Here is a 17,971-nt window from a genome sequence, read left to right as displayed (position 1 = left end):
GCAGTCACGGTGGAAACATTCCCAATGCTCTGGACTGGGGGAGGCTGTAATGGGGCAGCTCCATTACACTGCTGGGTCAATGATCCCCAGCTGGGGACTGCTGCTTATGATCTCCAGAGCTTAGGCTGGCAGGACATGTCCTGGGGCTGGCACTGCACTGGAACTGCTGCTGCAGGGAAGGAGCCAACGCTCAGGTGCTGGATTTTCGTGTAAGTGATTTAAAAGGGAGACTTTGTTTATTTGGGTTTTTTTCTGGGGTTGGGAAACTCTCAAGAAAAGTTCTAAGGCCAAATCATAGACCTACACTTTGTTCTTTTAAGCATGTACTTCATATGCACACCTAAAGGTGTGAAGATGCCCATAGAATACCTAACATGGAAGTGCTTGGGGGTGCAAGCTGGTAGGCAGGGAATGGAGTCCACGACTGTCCAGGTGAAGGGGAAATAAGCAGCACAAAACTTTTTTGAAGAAAGGTCTCTCTTAGACCTCATGTTTGCCCTTTGGATGAACAAGAAGACATTTAAAAATGTCCCTGTGCCTCCCTAACTCTTTGGCTGAGGTTTGCCCAGCACTGCTCACCAGTAACCTGCACAGAGGCGTGTGCTGTCAGCCAAGGTTTGCTCACAAGAGACTATGGCTTCCTAAAAATCCTGAAGTTTCTCAGAGGTGGTTCTAAAAAGAGGAGGATAGAAAATGGATTATTAAGTCCTCATTCATAGCTGGTCTGACAGTTTAAACTCCAAGTAATCAAGCAAACGCTTAACTTTAAATACTAAGACATGTAAATATCTTTTCAAGATGTGGACTAACATTTTGCTGAATTTGCAGGCATTGGGAAAGGAAACCAGTTACTCTTTGAAGCTGATACAACAGCATGGTCTAGTTGATCTTGCTGATATCTTGGGTCATTTTAAACCACAACCGACAACAAAACTAACACTTCTGTGTGGTGTGCATATCTATTTCTAGTGACTTAGTTACAAGAAGCCTTGTGTCCATTTCAAAACCTTCTGTCGTAATTTCACAAAATTTCACCATAACTGTCATCTGTTTTGCTCTGGTCACTCATATCTCACATCTCTGTTTTTTGAGAGTGCACCCTGTTTCATAAGAGGACTTTAATATAACTCTGCAAAATGAAAAGAAACAAAATAAATGAGGCAACATGGATCCAGAAATTAAGAATAAAGCTCCAAACTTTATTCATTGACTTGAATACAACAGTGATGCAGATTACTGTGGCACAGGAGTGCAATATGTGCTGTTTGCAGTATGACAGTGGAAACACTAATTGTACAGAACAGCAACCCAGCTCAACTTCTCATTATGCATACAAGCAGACTTATTGTACAGACAAGACATTGATTCACTTTTACAGAGACTCAGAGAGAGAGACAGATGAATGGAAAAGAGAGGGACACCTCCCCAAAACGCTGGTTTGTAACATGTGGAGGGAGGAGAAAAGAAAAATAAAATAATAAAAAATCCTATTGCCAAAGTCTACTGATTTAAAGGACAGTATACCTTTAAAAAATTAGTTTCAGTTTCCAAAGCTTAAAAAAAGCCCCCAGCTGTAAGGCCCCCTTACAGGAAGAGTTGTCCACAGAGACCACACTGCTTGGACAGGACTGACCTGGGAATGACACACAGAGCTCCTTGGGGTGTGCACAGTGGCCAGAGGCTTTCCTAGCCCTGCCAGCCAGGACAGCCTGGCCCAAAGGGTGCAGGTGCCAGTGAGAGGCTCCACTGCTGTCAGTGGGTTTGCATCTGGGGGGGAAGTGCATTCTGAAGGTGTAGTGACAAAAGCCCAGGCAAGTGTCCAGTGGGACCTGTCAAAGTGCCTGAGGGAGCTAGAGACTCAGCCTGGTAAGGCACCTCTGGAATTACCATAGCTGCTCTGCTGCTGAAATGCTGCATTTCCTAAGGCCCAGGAGCAAGGTCCTGTGGGCCTCAGCTTTGCAAGTCCTGGGGGCAACACTTACATGAACTGTGGTGATCCTGACAGAACAGGTTACTGTTTGCCTTCAGTCATCTCTCTTTTACTGCAGAAGAAAGACCACAGTGCACATGGAAGTATTACCACTTCCCATAGACAGGCATTTCTGAGCAAATCATTAGCAGAAATCTATTTCCCTGTTAGAAGCCCTCTGGGCAACAAATAATTTATTTTGCATACAGGCAAACAACATTAATGGCCAATTACATTCCCACTTCCCGCACTGATGCGTACATTAAAATTAACAATACTTCTGCCAAACTTGGGCATCACAAAGCTCCTGCCAGTAGTTGTCTGACTGAAAACTCAGTATCTTTGCATTGTGATAGATTTTTTGTTTGTTTCTGATAAAGCACAGAAAAGGTGTGTGGCAGAAATCACAAGGCAAAACTCACCAGCCAGAGCAGTGCTGCAGCCCACAGCAATAAGGGTGTTTCTACATTAAAGGAGAAAGGGGCATTGTGCTGCTGTCACAGTGCTCAGGAGCTCTCTGCAGCTCTTCATTACACAGCAGTGGGGTAAAAACATAGCACATGTTGTCAAGGCCAGCCCTTGCTGAGCATCTACCCTGAAGACTATGCTGGACTCTAGCGGGTGTGTTGACAGGGCCAAAGAGTTTGACAGGGCACAAACTGGACCATGACCTGGGGTTACGTGAATGGGGAAGGGTGCTGTGGACTCAAGCCCTAAGTGTCCCTCTGGCATGGGAAGATGAGTGGCATTTTGAGACAGATTAGTCACTGTTCTTGTTTCCTGCAAATGTTTTATTGCATCAGCATTATCATTGACTCGTATTCTCCACTGCTGCAGGTAACTTTCAGGATGTGGACACTCTCCTTCACAAACACATTCCAAAGGAAAGCAATGAATCATGGAGTGAGAGAGAGGGTGATTTCCATTTGATCTACTCTACGAGATTATGGTCCAAATAGGCCAAGATCTCCTCCTAAGTCAGGATGAGCCAATGTAAGTTATTCCAAGATGAGTTTAGAGGATGTTCATATTTTTACCAATTTGGGACCTAATTTTTCTGTTGCTTGTTCTAACAGCTTCATACCATTAATTTTAGTATAAATGCTCATACGTTGTGAACTCCAAACTTGATTTCCCCACAGCTTGAAACAGGTACTACAGGTTCATACCAGTGTTTTGCTCTAATCCCTCTAAACATCACCCTGGCAAACCCTGGAGAAATCAAGCTTATGCCAGCCCTCCTCATATCCAGACCTTAACCCTTCACTGTCCATTGATACTACCCTACCAGGAGACAGAGGGCTTGTGGAAAAGGTTTTCACTTCAAAATGTGTCTGATTTCAGTGCAGCAAACTTTTACAAAGGAGGCTCCTGGTGATCTCCCTTGAACAGCAGGACATCTGAACTACTTGTCTCAGAAAGGATTTCCAAATTGCAACAGGAAAGGGCAGCAAGCACTTCAGTGCTCAGCCCAAAGGTCTAGGACTTTGTAAGGAGAGATGACATATGTCTTGACAGAAGTAAGAGCACTACTGGAGCTACAAGGCTGTCTTGTCCCACATAACAGCTACTGAGGAATTCACTGTTCTCCAAGCCTAACCTTTCACAGCACACAGCAGCCAGGTCCACATGACAAACCACATTTAATGACCTGCTACATGTGCACCTGTGTTTGAGAACCTGCACGTGTACATAATCCCATTTTGTACACGTGGTTATTCTGCAATGCTTTGCTCTTACACCACTCCTAAAGCAGAAAAGGAGAAAAAAGGAGACAAAAGCAATCAGTTTTCAGTCCTCTTGGTAATGACATTCTGTTGACAGCATTGATGGGATGGGACTTTATCAGAAGCTCAAACTCTTTGCAGGACATAGAACATAAGCATGTACTGAAGGCATACTCACAGACTCATAGAATGGTTTGGGGTGGAAGGGATCTTTAATGATCATCTAGTCCAACCCCTGACAAGACTCAAGGGAATATCAAAGTGGGGAATTACAAAGAACTGCTACTCAATTGATACTAGGAGAATGATTAATTGCTTACAAAGAAAATTCTCCCTGGGGCTACATTTAATTTTTATTAGGTGGGAAGACCAGATGAAAGAACAGAAAACGTTGTGGTGACAATCACTAAGAGCCCACTGCAGAAAACACACACACTCCCTCTGTATGGCTGCAGTGTGGGTTTTGTGAGGTGTGTCTACATGTAGGTGGTTGGGAAGTAACTGTGGGCATGAAATTGAAGCTCAGAAAACCCTTTATGTTCTCAATCAGAAATAAAGCATACTAAGTCTAGTGTAGAGGGCTGTGAACTATCTGACTGCTCCACACCAGTGAGATGTGAACCAGCAATGTCCCAAAAATCCAGTTAGAGACGAATGGTTTCTGCAGCATCTAAGCTGCTTCTCTTCATTCTTTCCCAAGCTTCAACTGCACTTTTAAATTCTCAGTTGATGAGGCAGATACAAATTACCATGTCATTCTTCACAGCCTAGGAGGCTGTGTTCTTTTCTTTTCCTAAACTGTTTTTTTTTTTTTTTTTTTTTTTTTTTGCATAGGAGGCAGAGGTGAGGAAACAACCTGGCTTAGTCATTTCTGAAATGACTGGATAGTGTATTCATCTGTGCTGTGAGAAGTTCAACAGTAATCTAGAGACAGGGGCACAAAAATGCAGACTGGCAGCTCACATCCTTGAGAGAGCAAGTCTTCAGATCTAAAAGGTGTATTGTCAAGGTGACTTGGACTAAAAGACCTTTAATGCCTAATACTTTGAGAGGCATCAGCACGTATTGTCTGTAGGATGTGGGCTGCACAAAATTTGGAGAATTTTAATAATCTGAATGCATTAAAACTCACATGCTCATCTCAAAGTTAAGCCACACCCTTCAGGTGACAAACACTGAATTCCTGAGATCATAGCATTCACAAATTCTGTGACTGTAAAACATTGCTGGTTCTTTCACCATATGGACTTGGTTTCAGCAGTCACTCAAAAACACATCTGCCAGTGCCCCTAACTGACCATGCCATTTACTTCTCAGTGTTCCTCTAAAACAATTTCAGATGCATATTCTGAAAAATGAAGTTAAAACATGTTACACTGATCCTTGATGCAATCTTAACACTATTCAGAGAGATCCCTCACAAGTGTGTGTGTCACAGTGTTCACTGAGGACTTCTGTTCAGTGGGGACCGTGATGCCAATCTCCATGTCCTCCAGCTTGTCCCACAGATTCACTATTCCCTTAGCTCTAGGGACATGGAGCGGGTGGTGATCCCTTGTCTCTGTCTCTCATATACTGAATCTTCATCTCAGATTTTATCAGAGGAACCACAGTGATCTGTTGCAACAGGACCTCCTAAACCAGCAAAGAAGAGGCAGGATTTGGGCTGTCCTGCACAGGTCATGGTGAATTTGGTGATACAGAGAACTCAACACAGTGATACTGAATCTCACAACTACATGGGACTGTTTCCCATTCCTAACTTCCAGATTTTAACACCAATGTCTCATATAACAGAAAATACGAAGGTCCTGATGTCTCCAGTGCCTGAAGTTTCTGCATTAAAAAGGAAACCTTGATATTCTTTGACAGACACAGAACCTAAGTGACCCTCTCCCTGTCAGGAGACAGGCTCATTAGTGCAGTATGCATTGGCAGTTAAGCACCACGGAAGAGAAAAAGCTGGCCTGGCAGCCACAATGCATTCATTCAGTTACTTTGGTGCTCATGTCCTCCTCTGTATAGGACTTGCCCAGAAGCAGTTAAGGTATATACAGGCAGTTTTTTAAGCTGCAGCATATTGGAAGAAGAGTGAAAGCAATAAGGAGTTCAATGCAGCTCAGAAACTGTCTTGCATGATTACTCTGTCTTCAAAAACCAAGTCAGGCACAAAAGGAAATAAAAATAACCAAGGCTGGAGCTTTGATGCTTCAAGAGAGGAAAAACAAAAAAAAGTCTGTGCCTTCTTTTCCAAGCACAAGTGAAAAACTACATTAACTCAAAAGAGTGCTTGGCCCCATGCACTGTGCCATATTGACAACAGCAACTGCAGGTTAATCAAAAAGCCTCTATTGGCAGAGCATGGCACCTTGATGGTACCTTTTAATTCATAAACATTCCTCCCTAAGAGGGATGAACTTGCATGTTAGCTTACAGAGAACCATCTTCCCTGTCAGTGTGAAATTCTATAACTCCACTGCAGTCTGATGAGCTGTACTAGTAATTACTAGCAGGGAGTTTGTCCCAAAAACTCTGGGTGCAATCCAGGGCACACTTAAAAAAGCATTTTCTCACTCTGTCACTCCCACCCCCACCCACCCATCTCCTGGAGTAAATTACAAGAAAACTGACTCTTCTCCATCATTCCCATTACTTAAGTGATCTTAAATTATTCAAAGGACTGGTTAAGCTCCAGCCTTATTAATTCAAGCAGAAAGTGTGGAAAAGGGAAGACTGACAACACACACAGCAATTCACTTCCTATATCCTAGCAAATATATACATGGAATCCATTTTCCATAAATCCAACTGGTATGTACTGTAAGTGAGCAGAGCACCCACCACTGCAGATTGTTTTACGTGAAAGAGATGCCATGTCAAAAGAGTGCCAAGTAAGAAACAGTTGGGTGAAAGACTTATGTGACCATGTGGGTAAGTTCCAAGGGGCTTCTCCTTCACTACAGAGCATCTCTCTGTCTTCCTCTCCATATATACATACATATCTACACACACATACACGCACACACACAGATAGATGGATAGATATAAATACAGGTGTGCACACAGACAAACACACATACATACATATATATATTTATATATGTATATCTTCTTTTCCAGTTCTTGGAGTGGTTACAACTACTTTAGTCTACAAGGCATCCTAAGGGCACTTCCTGGCTCTAGCAATAAAGTCCATCATATTGTGGAGAGAAGTAAAGGGAGTATCATTGAGGGAGAAGAACAGAACAGTTTTCCATGTTGTATCATATTATGTAACAGGCTGACACCTCTGAAAACTATCATTGCTGTTTCTGAGCCCAAATATTTTCTCCCTGTTTTCCAGGAGGGCAAATGTTCATCTTGTTCAGTTGCTGTATACAGAGGTGCCACTATGTGATTTTCCCTTTTTTGGTGGATAAGTAGTTGCTTCCAAACAGTTTGGACTGTGTGATAAATATCCTATGCATCATTTTTTGTTGGTTTGTTTAAAGTGAGATTAAAAGAGTTTTGCTTTTTTCTTCATGTCGTTGCGTCTCCAGAGAGGTAACTTGTCAAACTCCTGTATCGTCATGCCAAATATTTCTTGAAAAACTTCAGGCGCTAAGTGACGCTTAAAAAGAACAAAACAAAACAAACAAAAAAAAAAAAAGGAGAAAAGGCAATGGTAAGTCAAAGCAAAAGAAACACAAGAGGAGGTAGGAGTGCCTTAGGGATTTCATGTTGCTGTGCAAAGGGCCATTGCTGGAAAAAGTAACGCTTTGACAATACACGTATCCGAGTCCTCATGAACTCGGGTGCCCAATGAATCAATTCAACTTCGCCAGTTTTAAGACTGAGAAGTCACAAAGGAAATCAGGGGAACAATTTCACTTGCTGAATAAACAAGAGACAGAAAAATGATTTGTCCGAAGCCATCCAACAAGCAGTGAGAGACCAGAGAACAAACCCAGCTCCTGCATGCCCCTGTCCCAGGCTTTAGCAAGTCACCTCTGCTTATGCATGGAGGTCCAAACAGACACAGGGTTTCAGGAGAGCTCTGCAGAAGGGCTGCAGGTGGACATGCCACATTCAGAGTTCTGAGAAGGCAGATGTCTGGCCAGACTAACTGTCCAGCACACTACTGCTGGTGAAACATTTTTGGTGCTGTCCTGTGCACAAGTTACTCCTTGTTCTGCCACTTTAAAGTTCATTGGATGGGACTAGAGTTCCCTGTGGTACTAATGTAACACAGCATTGAGTTCTGATTAGTGATCACATACCTACCAGTCTGAAAATCAGCATAAACCCAAATTATTACCCAAACTTTTGTGGCATCTTCCATTCATCTCCACAGAAGATTAGCTAACTACAAATGACTTAAACATCCCCAGCATTCCACTGAGCTGTTTAAGTCTTTCTAAGCCACAAAGTTGTAAACTACTTTTATTTGTTGGCAGAGGTTTAAATACTGACATTTTTGGATATCATCCAGTCTAACTAAGTCACAGGAGTCATGTCTTTTGATAGTCAAGGATGGCTGATGCTGACTCTTAGCTAAAGATCCAAGATCAAACAAAGTATTTCTCTACTTCAGTATGGATTCTATGACACTTGTGCAATTTCGGTATTTTAACAAATCCACAAGTATATAATTAAATGCTTGAAAACATAAGGGGGTTGTGAGAAGCTCAGTCCATGAGCAGGGAGACAGAGATGTGGGACTCCTGGCTCAGCACAGCTCATGGAGATGTGGCTGCTTCCTCCCAATGTCTGATTCCTCTTACCCTCATTAGTGCTGAGAAATCTTCCCAGTCTAGCCAGGACCCACACTGCAGTGTTTTGGCTGTCACAAACAATAAACAACTTCAGCAGGAAAGAGCATTTAGGAATTTGCTTCTCTTACCTCAAGCCTGGTTCTGTCTACATCTTTTAGTATTTTATTTCGCCCTCTGTTGGTCACCATGAGTATTTCATATGGAAAAATCTGTTAACAATGTATAAAAGGGGGAAAAAGAGATATTTATATTCTGAAGTAAAATGTGTAGACATATTTGTCCTAAGCACCTTAATCTGCTTCAGAAAAGTATGTGTCCAGCACATCTCCCATTAACATTTCCCTTGACATTGCAAAGTGTGTCCAGAACTTCTACACATCAGAGCCTGGAAAACAATCAATTCCTGATTGCATAATTTTACTTTTGTTTTATGTGCACAGGTTCTTTGAAGTAAAACTTTTACTGTCAGTGGGTCTCAAATCAGCCTAATGCAATAGAAACAATGATCAGAACCTCAAAATCAGTTTCTGGAATCATCCCTGGCAAATAAAACTCTCTTGTTTTTTTTTTATCCTAGGCAGACACTTCCATGCCTGGAATGACTTAGGAGAGCTCATGTACCTCTGCCAGAGCCTATATAGAGTCCTTCTCATTACAGGTCTCTGCAGTCTGGGAAAGCAGCATTCCCAGACCCCTCATCCAACATCTACTGAGGTCAATGAAGTTTTTCTGCAAACTTCGGTGGTGCTTAGCCCAGTCTTTACTGTCATTTATGGGTCTTGTCTTACTAGCCCACTGGGAATGAGAGTGAGACCACCAAAACTCTTCTGAAGAAACAGCTTAGCTATTATCAAATGCTGCTAATTACATCATTTTAACATTGGAAGAAATTCAACCTAATCAAGTTTTGTGCAGTACTTGGAAATTAAGTTCATTCCATTGTTAACAATTATCCCAATGAACTTTTCAAAAATATAATAAATAACATTCAGGCATCAATGAACACACCACTGATTTTATTGTAAGTAATAATAACTTAAATAACGTGTGCTTACATACCAAATGTAAGATATGATTCTTATGAGAGTCTGACAATGTCACAATTGTACAATTAAGTCTATACTTGGAATTACATTGTTTATGTTTGATACTGGAAATGGCTACCATATACAGCATCATAGGAAACTAAAATGTAACTTTTCATATTTAAACAGGCAGAGTTTAAGTCAAGATCTACGGTCATAAGTACATTTTATATTTAAGTATTCACAACAAGGCATGTCTTAATCTGGGTTGGCAGGATGCACAAATTCTGTCCTTTCTGGAGAACCATTTAGTAAGATTTGGTCCTTCCTAATGTTACTACTTTTCACTTTTCATGTGTTTCATGCTGACTTTGAATTGGCTTCTTTTAATTTATGAGGTTTAAGTTAGTGTTGGATCAGTGATGTGAATAAAAATAGTGCCAATTCACACATGCTGAGGGTGTGGCATCACCTTTATAAACATCAACAGAAAGTGATCTATTCTCTCATGAAAATTGCCACAGATTTCATCATTAATAATACTGACAGAATTTGTCACCCAAAATAACATCCCAAACCACGGGGTGCATCAACAGCAGTGGTGGCTGTAAGAATTTCTATTGCACTGAAAGAGAAAATACTTGGAATAAAAAGTATCTCAGGAGCTGGGAATGCCCCCAAGGTCTTATTTATATAATATATAAAACCACTAGTAACTATACATTGCTCTGGGGTCTCAGCTTATAAAGCCAGGGTTATTGCCTTGTACAGTTTGTCTGGAGGTGATTCAGAAGCACAAGTAGTAATCTGGTTTGCAAAACGAGCTCCTCACTTAACTGTAGAAATTCTGATCCTTGTAACTTTGGCAAAATCATGATTTCATGGAAGGTTCACCAGCAATAAAGATTTAAAACACAGCTCTGGTTGAATTCCCTCTATATATTATGATCATTTTTGACTCAGGCATCTCTAGACATAGCTGTAAAAGCATTTTAATTTGTATCTTGAATTATAATTAGCAGACATTGCCTCTTTCCAATAAATCTCTTGAAGAGTTTCTCATATAGGGAATTCAACATTATTGACAGGTGTCAGGCTAACTGTGCCAAGAGCGTTATAAATAACAGATCCAGACAGACGACAAATCAAAGACCCATGTATTTGCCTGATTTTTCCTTTTAGAAGCCTCCACAGTGTGTTGTGAGCCACAATATTGTGCATCACTTTTCGAACTGGACAAATCCAAGACCTTCCCACTGAGTTTGCTTTTTGGCTAGGGAAAGTCTGACAGAGAACTATGGAGCACCTTCAGTACCCTCAGTTTGCCTTTAGAAAAGTTTCCCTAACCCAGGAAGCACCCTGGGCTGCCCTCAGCCTGCCTCAGTGCTGACACCTGGAACAGGCAAAGTCCAGAACAAAGGGAGAGGTTTGGCACATTAGGAGCAGGGACTGAGGTCAGGTAAAGAAAAACACTGGACTAAGACATTTCCTATATTTTATCTGCATTTCACAGTCACACCTTCACTATCTTGAAGGAAAGTGAATAACAGCTGCACTTGCCTTTGGCTCCAACATGTTAGGCATAGATACTCCTCTGTCCATTCTCATTCCAGGGACATGACCATCCGGGAGGGACTGCATCAGATACAGGTATACATCAGACACATAGGTTACACACACAGAGGGTAAAGGCACTCAAGCAGTGGTGAAAACAAAGGTGAATTTGCCCTGAGACTTCCTTCAAGTCTTAATAGTCTTACTTTATAGATAATTGCCATGGCTGGTGTTTGTTACTTCTCTGATGCACACAGAGGGATCCTTCAGTCCTCTCTGTCACCACAGCCTCCTGCCAGTGCTAAGGCTGGTGAGAGCTCCCACCTGAGCCCACCAACATCACTTTCTAGGTGGATCTGGGCACTCCAAGAGTGTGGTGGGCCCTTTCCCACCCCAGTGACTAAGGAAAGTTCTTCTCTAGTCAAATCCACAGAAGCATTACTTCAGATCCCACCCAGCAGCATACAAAATGCTCTTACACCTCTGGGCTTTTCTTCCTGTCATTTACTGTATCAGCTGAGGGATTTGTTTGGGTTTTTTTATCTCTACAATGGGAAATTTTTACTGTGAACACAAACAGGGCTAGGGTTAAAAGGTGCTGTTTTGACAAAGGTACTATTTCTAAGGAAATAACATTTGGAGCACAATACATGGACAACTCTGCTCCACTCCCAAAATCTTATTCTCTTTCCAGTCATCATGATTTTGACACACCATTAACAAAATATCCAAGTAATTAAACTCTTTCTAAAATTGCCATTTCATATTGTGATTGTGCTGAGGAGCCAGTCAGACTCAAACCATCCTGGAAAAACCCTGCAGGCAGTATTTGAAGTAAAAAGGTTTCCAGTTGCAAGCACACTTCTTTCTGGTTCATGTATGATGGCAGCACTGTAGAAAACTATTCATCAGCCATCTTGTCTGGAGAGCAAATTCCAGGATAAAAATGAGGAGTTCAAACCTCATGGTATGGGAGAAAATTGCCTCTTGAAGAGACTTTCTATAGGTCTCTGGGGTCATTACTAGACAGGCTGGAAATAAATCCACCCTCACGTGTCCAGAGATGACTAGTACAGATAACGCATGGATAAACAGACAGTGGATTTTACAAGCAAGTCATAGAACTGGTGTGAGCTGTCTCAACCCAGCTCTGGGGAGGTAACAAGAAGGAATCCGAGGCTGTGCCCGTTTTTTTGTTGATAAGAATCTACATTGGTGATTATGCCTCAACATGCAGGAAAATCAAAGCTATAGTCTTAAGAAACCCTTCCCTGTAGCAGAAATTCAGACTTGAACAAGTTGATGCTTTAAGTTCTGCTGTCAGTTGATTGATGAAAACCCGTACTCTACCTGGAAATCTGAAAAGCAAAAGAGAACTCTCATTAGCTTTGGAGTGTGGAGGAACAGGAATCAGTCACAATCTGCCAGATAATCCTTGTGTCTTCTGGTCTACCCAGTCTTTCTTCTAAAGTTCCACCTGATTCTCTAAAGCCAGCAACCTTCCTAATTTTGGACTTAGTTTTAGATTCAAACCCTCCAAGTATTGCAGTTCTTTTTGTTTTGACCAGGCTTGTCATTCAAGAAAATCAGGTCACTTTGGAAATATTAAGAGATCCATGGCCACAATCAAATGAATAAAGAGCCAATTAAAATCCAAATGTGTGGAGCAGGATTCAGCTCAAGTAACTTCTGCCACAAGGTAGCTGTCTAGGTTCCTCCACAGCCTATGAAGAGACACAAGCACCACCAGAAGCTGTCTGACCACGGGGTATCTGAGATAGTCAGGATCAATCCCACTTTGGCAAATAACTAGCTTCCCTCTCTCGAAACATTTCAAAATGTTAACTCTCCAAGTTTCATAACTTTCATAAATATTGTCAATTTTTATTAGGCAATGACTGATACCAAGTCTAGCTCAGTCATAATGAAGATCATGAGCAGCAATGGGGATTAGAAGGCACTGTTCCCATTCTTCACTGTGGACATTCTTTCAGACTGCAGAGTGGATGCTAATTTTCAGAGACAGAAAAAAACCCTAACAGTATTCAGTTCATATTCCTGATACTACACGTTACTTGCTTTCCATTTGATCCAATGCTAAAGCAGTCCCTTGGCATGAACAAGATCAGTTCCACACAGCAGATTTGGCAAAATAAACCTAATATTTTTAATAGTATTTGAAGTGTTTAATTGTCAAGTTTACCAGAGGAAGTTAAAAAGTACTAAGCAAATACAAAGTAACCACATCCCCAACCTTAACATAAAACAGCAGAAATGATCCAACATAATAACTGAAAGGCTCGTCAGCCTTACCTCGAACAGCACCACTCACATCCCCATAGCTGTTGTACTGACCAAAGTCTGTAGACACTGGCTGTAAAGGGAAAAGAGGGATATGCACATAAATTCCCAGTTCAGGACTTCACAAGCAGGCAGGTATATAGGGCAAAATAAACTGCTTTATGTCTTTTATTTCCCCCTGAATTTTGACAACATTTCTTGCATTGCTTTCTTGCCTTTTAAACAATGTTAGGTTTTGTTTAACTTCAGCTGGTCTTCTAAGAAACACTAATCAAACTGAAACTCCAATGCAGTTAATATGGAAATAAATACCATGGATAATTAAAGCCACCTTTTCCTTCTCAAAATCACCATCTTCTTACCCTGTGAAGTCCATTTTTTCCATACCCGGGGAGAGAAGAGGTTTTGGAGGCTGAAGCATGTGCTGTTGGATGAGGAAGGGAAAATATTTTACTGGAAAAATCCCATGGAAACTCAAAAATTAGAACATTTGAGGAATCAATGAGCATAAAAAACACAGTTAAAGTAGCCATGAATTTCCCATCTATCCTTCCTATTCATCTATTAGTGCACTCATACTCCCAGCTGCTGCTGCTGCTGCCCAAGCCAAGGTGCATGTGCCCAGCACACTCCATTCTCCCTGTATTCACATGCTGCAGCTTGCTATTTGTTGCTACAAAGGAGAAAAGGGGATTAGTTTTGGTCCTGTAACACTGTAGTTGACAGATGTTTGGATAGTGACTTCAACAGGAGAACTATGGGAAAGGGCAGTGCTGACTGAATTCAAACGACTTGAGAATTTGGCCCTCTGAACTAAAATTATGGAAATGTCAAGGGTGCATTTTCAAATACAGATTAAAACATGGATAAATTATCAAGATTGTCAGCATAATGATCAATAGCAACTCTACAGTTAATGTAGCTCCTTCAGACAAGATCTTTCAAATAAAAATGTGATTTTTTGTGGGGTTTTTTGATGTTATTTTTACCACAGAAGGGTGGGGAATGTAGAACTTGAGGCATCATTGCTGCCAACAATAAGCAGCCTTGGGAAAGATAATACGTCTTTCACAAACGGCAACTGATGACTGAATTGATTATCCCTGCAAAGAGGGATGGACACATTTCAACTAAAGGAGTCCTCCAACCTGTGCTAAGGTTAATAAAAAAATCATAAGCTCTGAGTTGAACAGGTACACTCTGGCCCTGAAAAAATTACAGATAGTGAGGAAGAGCCACAGGCCTCCTCTCCAAGGCCATCAAGGCAACTCACTGATACAGCAGGGAACACAATCTTTATCTGCTTGGCAGCTACTCTGTTGGATGATTACAAAGAGACTCATCTTGTCCCTTCTTGGCTCAAAGTACAGCTGCTGTGTTACAGTCCACAGTGAATGAAAAGAGTGAAAAAAAAAACCCAAGCCCTTCTCTGGCGGTCTGAGAAGGCCATAAATGTATATCAAAATGTGGGATGAGGCAAAGATTTTAAGCCATAAATGAACCAAAGTTAACTTTTTTGCTTTTGTTCTGGAACCAAATAGACCCAACCAAAATGTCAGCCAAGGTCAAAACACTGGCTGTGTTCAGAATATACAGCCCCACTGGTCAATGTTGCTGATTTTCTTTCCCTGGGAGAAGAGGCTAAATAGTAATAGGAACCATCAAATTAAGCCAAAGGCATTAGTGTAATTGATTAGCCCAGCCTATTAGTATGTATGTGATGGTCACTAAACACTTTATCTCACTCCTCATCTATATTAGAACCATTCTCTCCTTAACATTGCTTGAAAATCCTCAACCTCATATTTCTTCTAATAAAAAAACCAACCACGACACTCCTACCCCCACCAAAGCCAGGTAATAATTAGACCACTCTTTCAGGGCAGATCACCACACATACACATATCAAGCTGTCTTGCCAGCTGTTTCTCTTCCGGGGCACTGCTTGGTAAGTGTGTGCATGGTTTTTATTATTCACTGTTCATGATAAGCTTTATTGCCCACAGGAATTACCTGGAGAATCGTAACGACTGGCAGAAAGGGCTGACCTACTGCGACTCTCCTTCTCCATCTCTTCTTTCAATATTAACTGTCCCAGGCCAGAATTGAGCTATAAAAGGCAAATAAAAATACATCAATAAAATAAAGCTGATCAAGACAGTGGTAGAAATTGCCTACAGAAAACAAAGGGGCATTTTCTTCATGGTGTTCAGAAATAGCATAAGAACAAACTAATAACCACCTTCATGAGCTGCTCCTCCTGCAGCTGCCGGCGCCTCTGTAGCTCCTCATCATCTTCCTCTCTTCCGCTTGATCTGCGTCTCATGTCAGCTCCTGCTTCCATAAAACCACAGTACAGAGAAAGCTTTGTGTACCAGTTCAACCACAGCTTGAAGATTTCAATGCCAGTTCAAAGTACTGGTCAGTCTGATTTGCTGAATAAACAAAGCAATAATTTCTCACAAAGTCAAAAGAGTTTTTCAAAACTCACTCTTAATAAAACCTCACTTGGATAGCCTGCCCTATGGTTATCAGGCTTGCTATAAAATAAACAAGAACTTAAACTGCACGTGAGCTCCAAACCAAGCAACAGTCCTGGATACAAAAGCCATGATTCAATGTAATGGAGAAAAGGAGCTCCCACTGCCAGTGCTGGAAACATGGGGTTTAATGGCACCAGTAATTAGAGTAGTGGCTGAAAATAATCTGATTCACATTTACATTTCTATCTAGACTCAGAAAAGCAAATCTGAATTAACATTTGAAATGGAAAATTAAACTACATTAGTCCCCTAAATGAATACTCATATTTGAAATAAGCAAGGCATTATTTTAGTCTAAAATGAAGTAAATTAATTTGATCCATTGGATAAAGCTAAAATTAATTGAAACACAGGTGTTCTACATTTTAGTTTCTTAGGTTTTATTGAATAATTTTTATTTTCTTGAATATTCCTAAGAAATAATCCAAAATCGATGTCAGGACACCTCCATGAATAGATAGGATGTGATATTGTTGCAAGCATTTAGACAGCAGTTGTATGTTTGTCTGCACAGGCCATTTCAGTTATTGTTATTCACCAACTCTGTGCTGGAAAAAATCAGTATTTCAAGTATGCAGCTGTTTTGAGTATGCAAATGTTTTATCCCTGTGACTCATGTTTGCCAGATTGCAATTTTTCTAAAAGACATTTTCAAAAAACTGCTACTGCATGTGCAGCCCCTTCAGTTGGTCACTGAGCTCTCCCACCCTGTGTCTCCTCTGCCAACACTTCTGTGAAGATCTCATTGTGATGAAAGCCATACATTCCTTCAGAGAAACCTGAAATAAGCAACACCTCAGTGCTTCAGACATACTTCATGAATGAATCAGGCTAGATAGCTTATTTTATGCTACAGGGGTCAATAAAACTTAACAGACGAAAAAAATACAAAGAAAAAACAATTTAAAATGATGATGCACATGAATTAAAGAAAAGAAAAGAAGGTATGTTTAGTGCTACAACACTGAAGAAAAATACAAAGTCTGTAGAAACAATAACTGTGAAAATCAGGACTTTTTTAGTCTGTTAATTGTTCCAATTCAGACATTGCTTCTTGCCATGAAATTAGTCATGTGGTTGGAAGCAATCATATTTTCTGTGGCATAATTGCTATTAGCTTGGGACTGAAAGATTAAACAGAATAACTGAAAGAAGTCAGGCTTGTGTGACACACCACATGTTTTAAGCTACTGCACTAGAGTTCACAAAATTTGCCTGTGGGTTAATCTGTCTGATCGGTTCCAAAGTCCTTCAGCAAAACCTCTTCTACTCAGTGCAATTCAATTGTTACAGGTTACACTCAGCAGTCTCACCAGCAGAACTGCACTTTGTGGTGAACATCTGGAGGGGACACCATCCTTACTCCACACTTTCACAGCTCCACTATTAGCCTACTTTGTTAGCAGTACCTTTCGAGCCGCATCGTTGCCCCATGTGTTTCTGCATACCTATGGCAGCAAGGGAGGGGGGACCTGGCCAGTGCTCCGTCTCAATCTTTGGGATCTCGTTGGGTGCTGGTGCATGAGCTGCTGGGAACTTGGAGGACTTGATGATATCCTCGGAGGACTTGCTCTGTGCTGCCAAAGCAGCTGCATCTAGGTGGCAATCAGGGAACTTAGCTATGTAAACATCTGTATCAACACAAAGATCTTCCTCATTCTGGCAAAATTTTATGCTTTGCAAGAAGTTAATTTTCACAAGCACACATTTTCATGTTTTGCTCTTCTCATTGTAATTTGAAGGAAAGTAATGCCTTTCTCTTGTCAACAGGTTGGAATCAAACCTTTCTCTCCCCCCGCATTACCACCTCCAAAATAACCCCAAATCAGCTTTGAATTTTATTAGGGTTTCAGTGTAAGAATGATTAGGCAAGAGAGAGAAAATTCAGCCTAATAGTATTTGCCAATATCTCCTAAGGACAGTTGATTATTAATGAAGATGAACTCAGATTTATGTACTGATCTGTCTTCCCTCTAGGGCAAGAAAACAAATACTTCAGAGGAACAGTATGAATTTTAACACTACTGATGCAAATTATTTCCTATATTTCTGTGAAAAGCTGCAAAACAAACAAACAAAAAAAGAAACCTGAAACAAA

General features: G+C 41.0%; 1 protein-coding gene across 12 annotated transcripts in view; it reads right to left on the bottom strand.

The window, feature by feature from the left end:
- Positions 1-1,178: 1,178 nt before the first annotated feature.
- ABLIM1 (actin binding LIM protein 1) overlaps positions 1,179-17,971 on the bottom strand; it is a 195,875-nt gene continuing 179,082 nt past the window's right edge. For 5 of the 12 annotated variants that reach the window (XM_071563461.1, XM_071563451.1, XM_071563455.1 and 2 more), the window contains 6 exons: positions 17,283-17,468; positions 15,573-15,664; positions 15,344-15,440; positions 13,693-13,754; positions 13,343-13,403; positions 11,133-12,387 (listed from right to left, as the gene is read on the bottom strand). In XM_071563461.1, coding sequence (XP_071419562.1) covers positions 12,350-12,387; positions 13,343-13,403; positions 13,693-13,754; positions 15,344-15,440; positions 15,573-15,664; positions 17,283-17,468 — 536 coding nt within the window. In that variant the 3' untranslated portion in view covers positions 11,133-12,349. Of the gene's footprint in view, positions 7,307-8,578; positions 8,660-11,035; positions 11,111-11,132; positions 12,388-13,342; positions 13,404-13,692; positions 13,755-15,343; positions 15,441-15,572; positions 15,665-17,282; positions 17,469-17,971 lie in introns of those variants that run through there. The other 7 variants (XM_071563452.1, XM_071563456.1, XM_071563453.1 and 4 more) reach the window with 4 other exon arrangements.

The sequence above is a fragment of the Pithys albifrons genome, chromosome 9 (genome assembly GCF_047495875.1).
Source record: "Pithys albifrons albifrons isolate INPA30051 chromosome 9, PitAlb_v1, whole genome shotgun sequence".
NCBI lineage: Eukaryota > Metazoa > Chordata > Aves > Passeriformes > Thamnophilidae > Pithys > Pithys albifrons.
The sequence above is the reverse complement of the archived record's forward strand: the minus strand, read 5'-3'. Positions and strand labels throughout refer to the sequence as shown.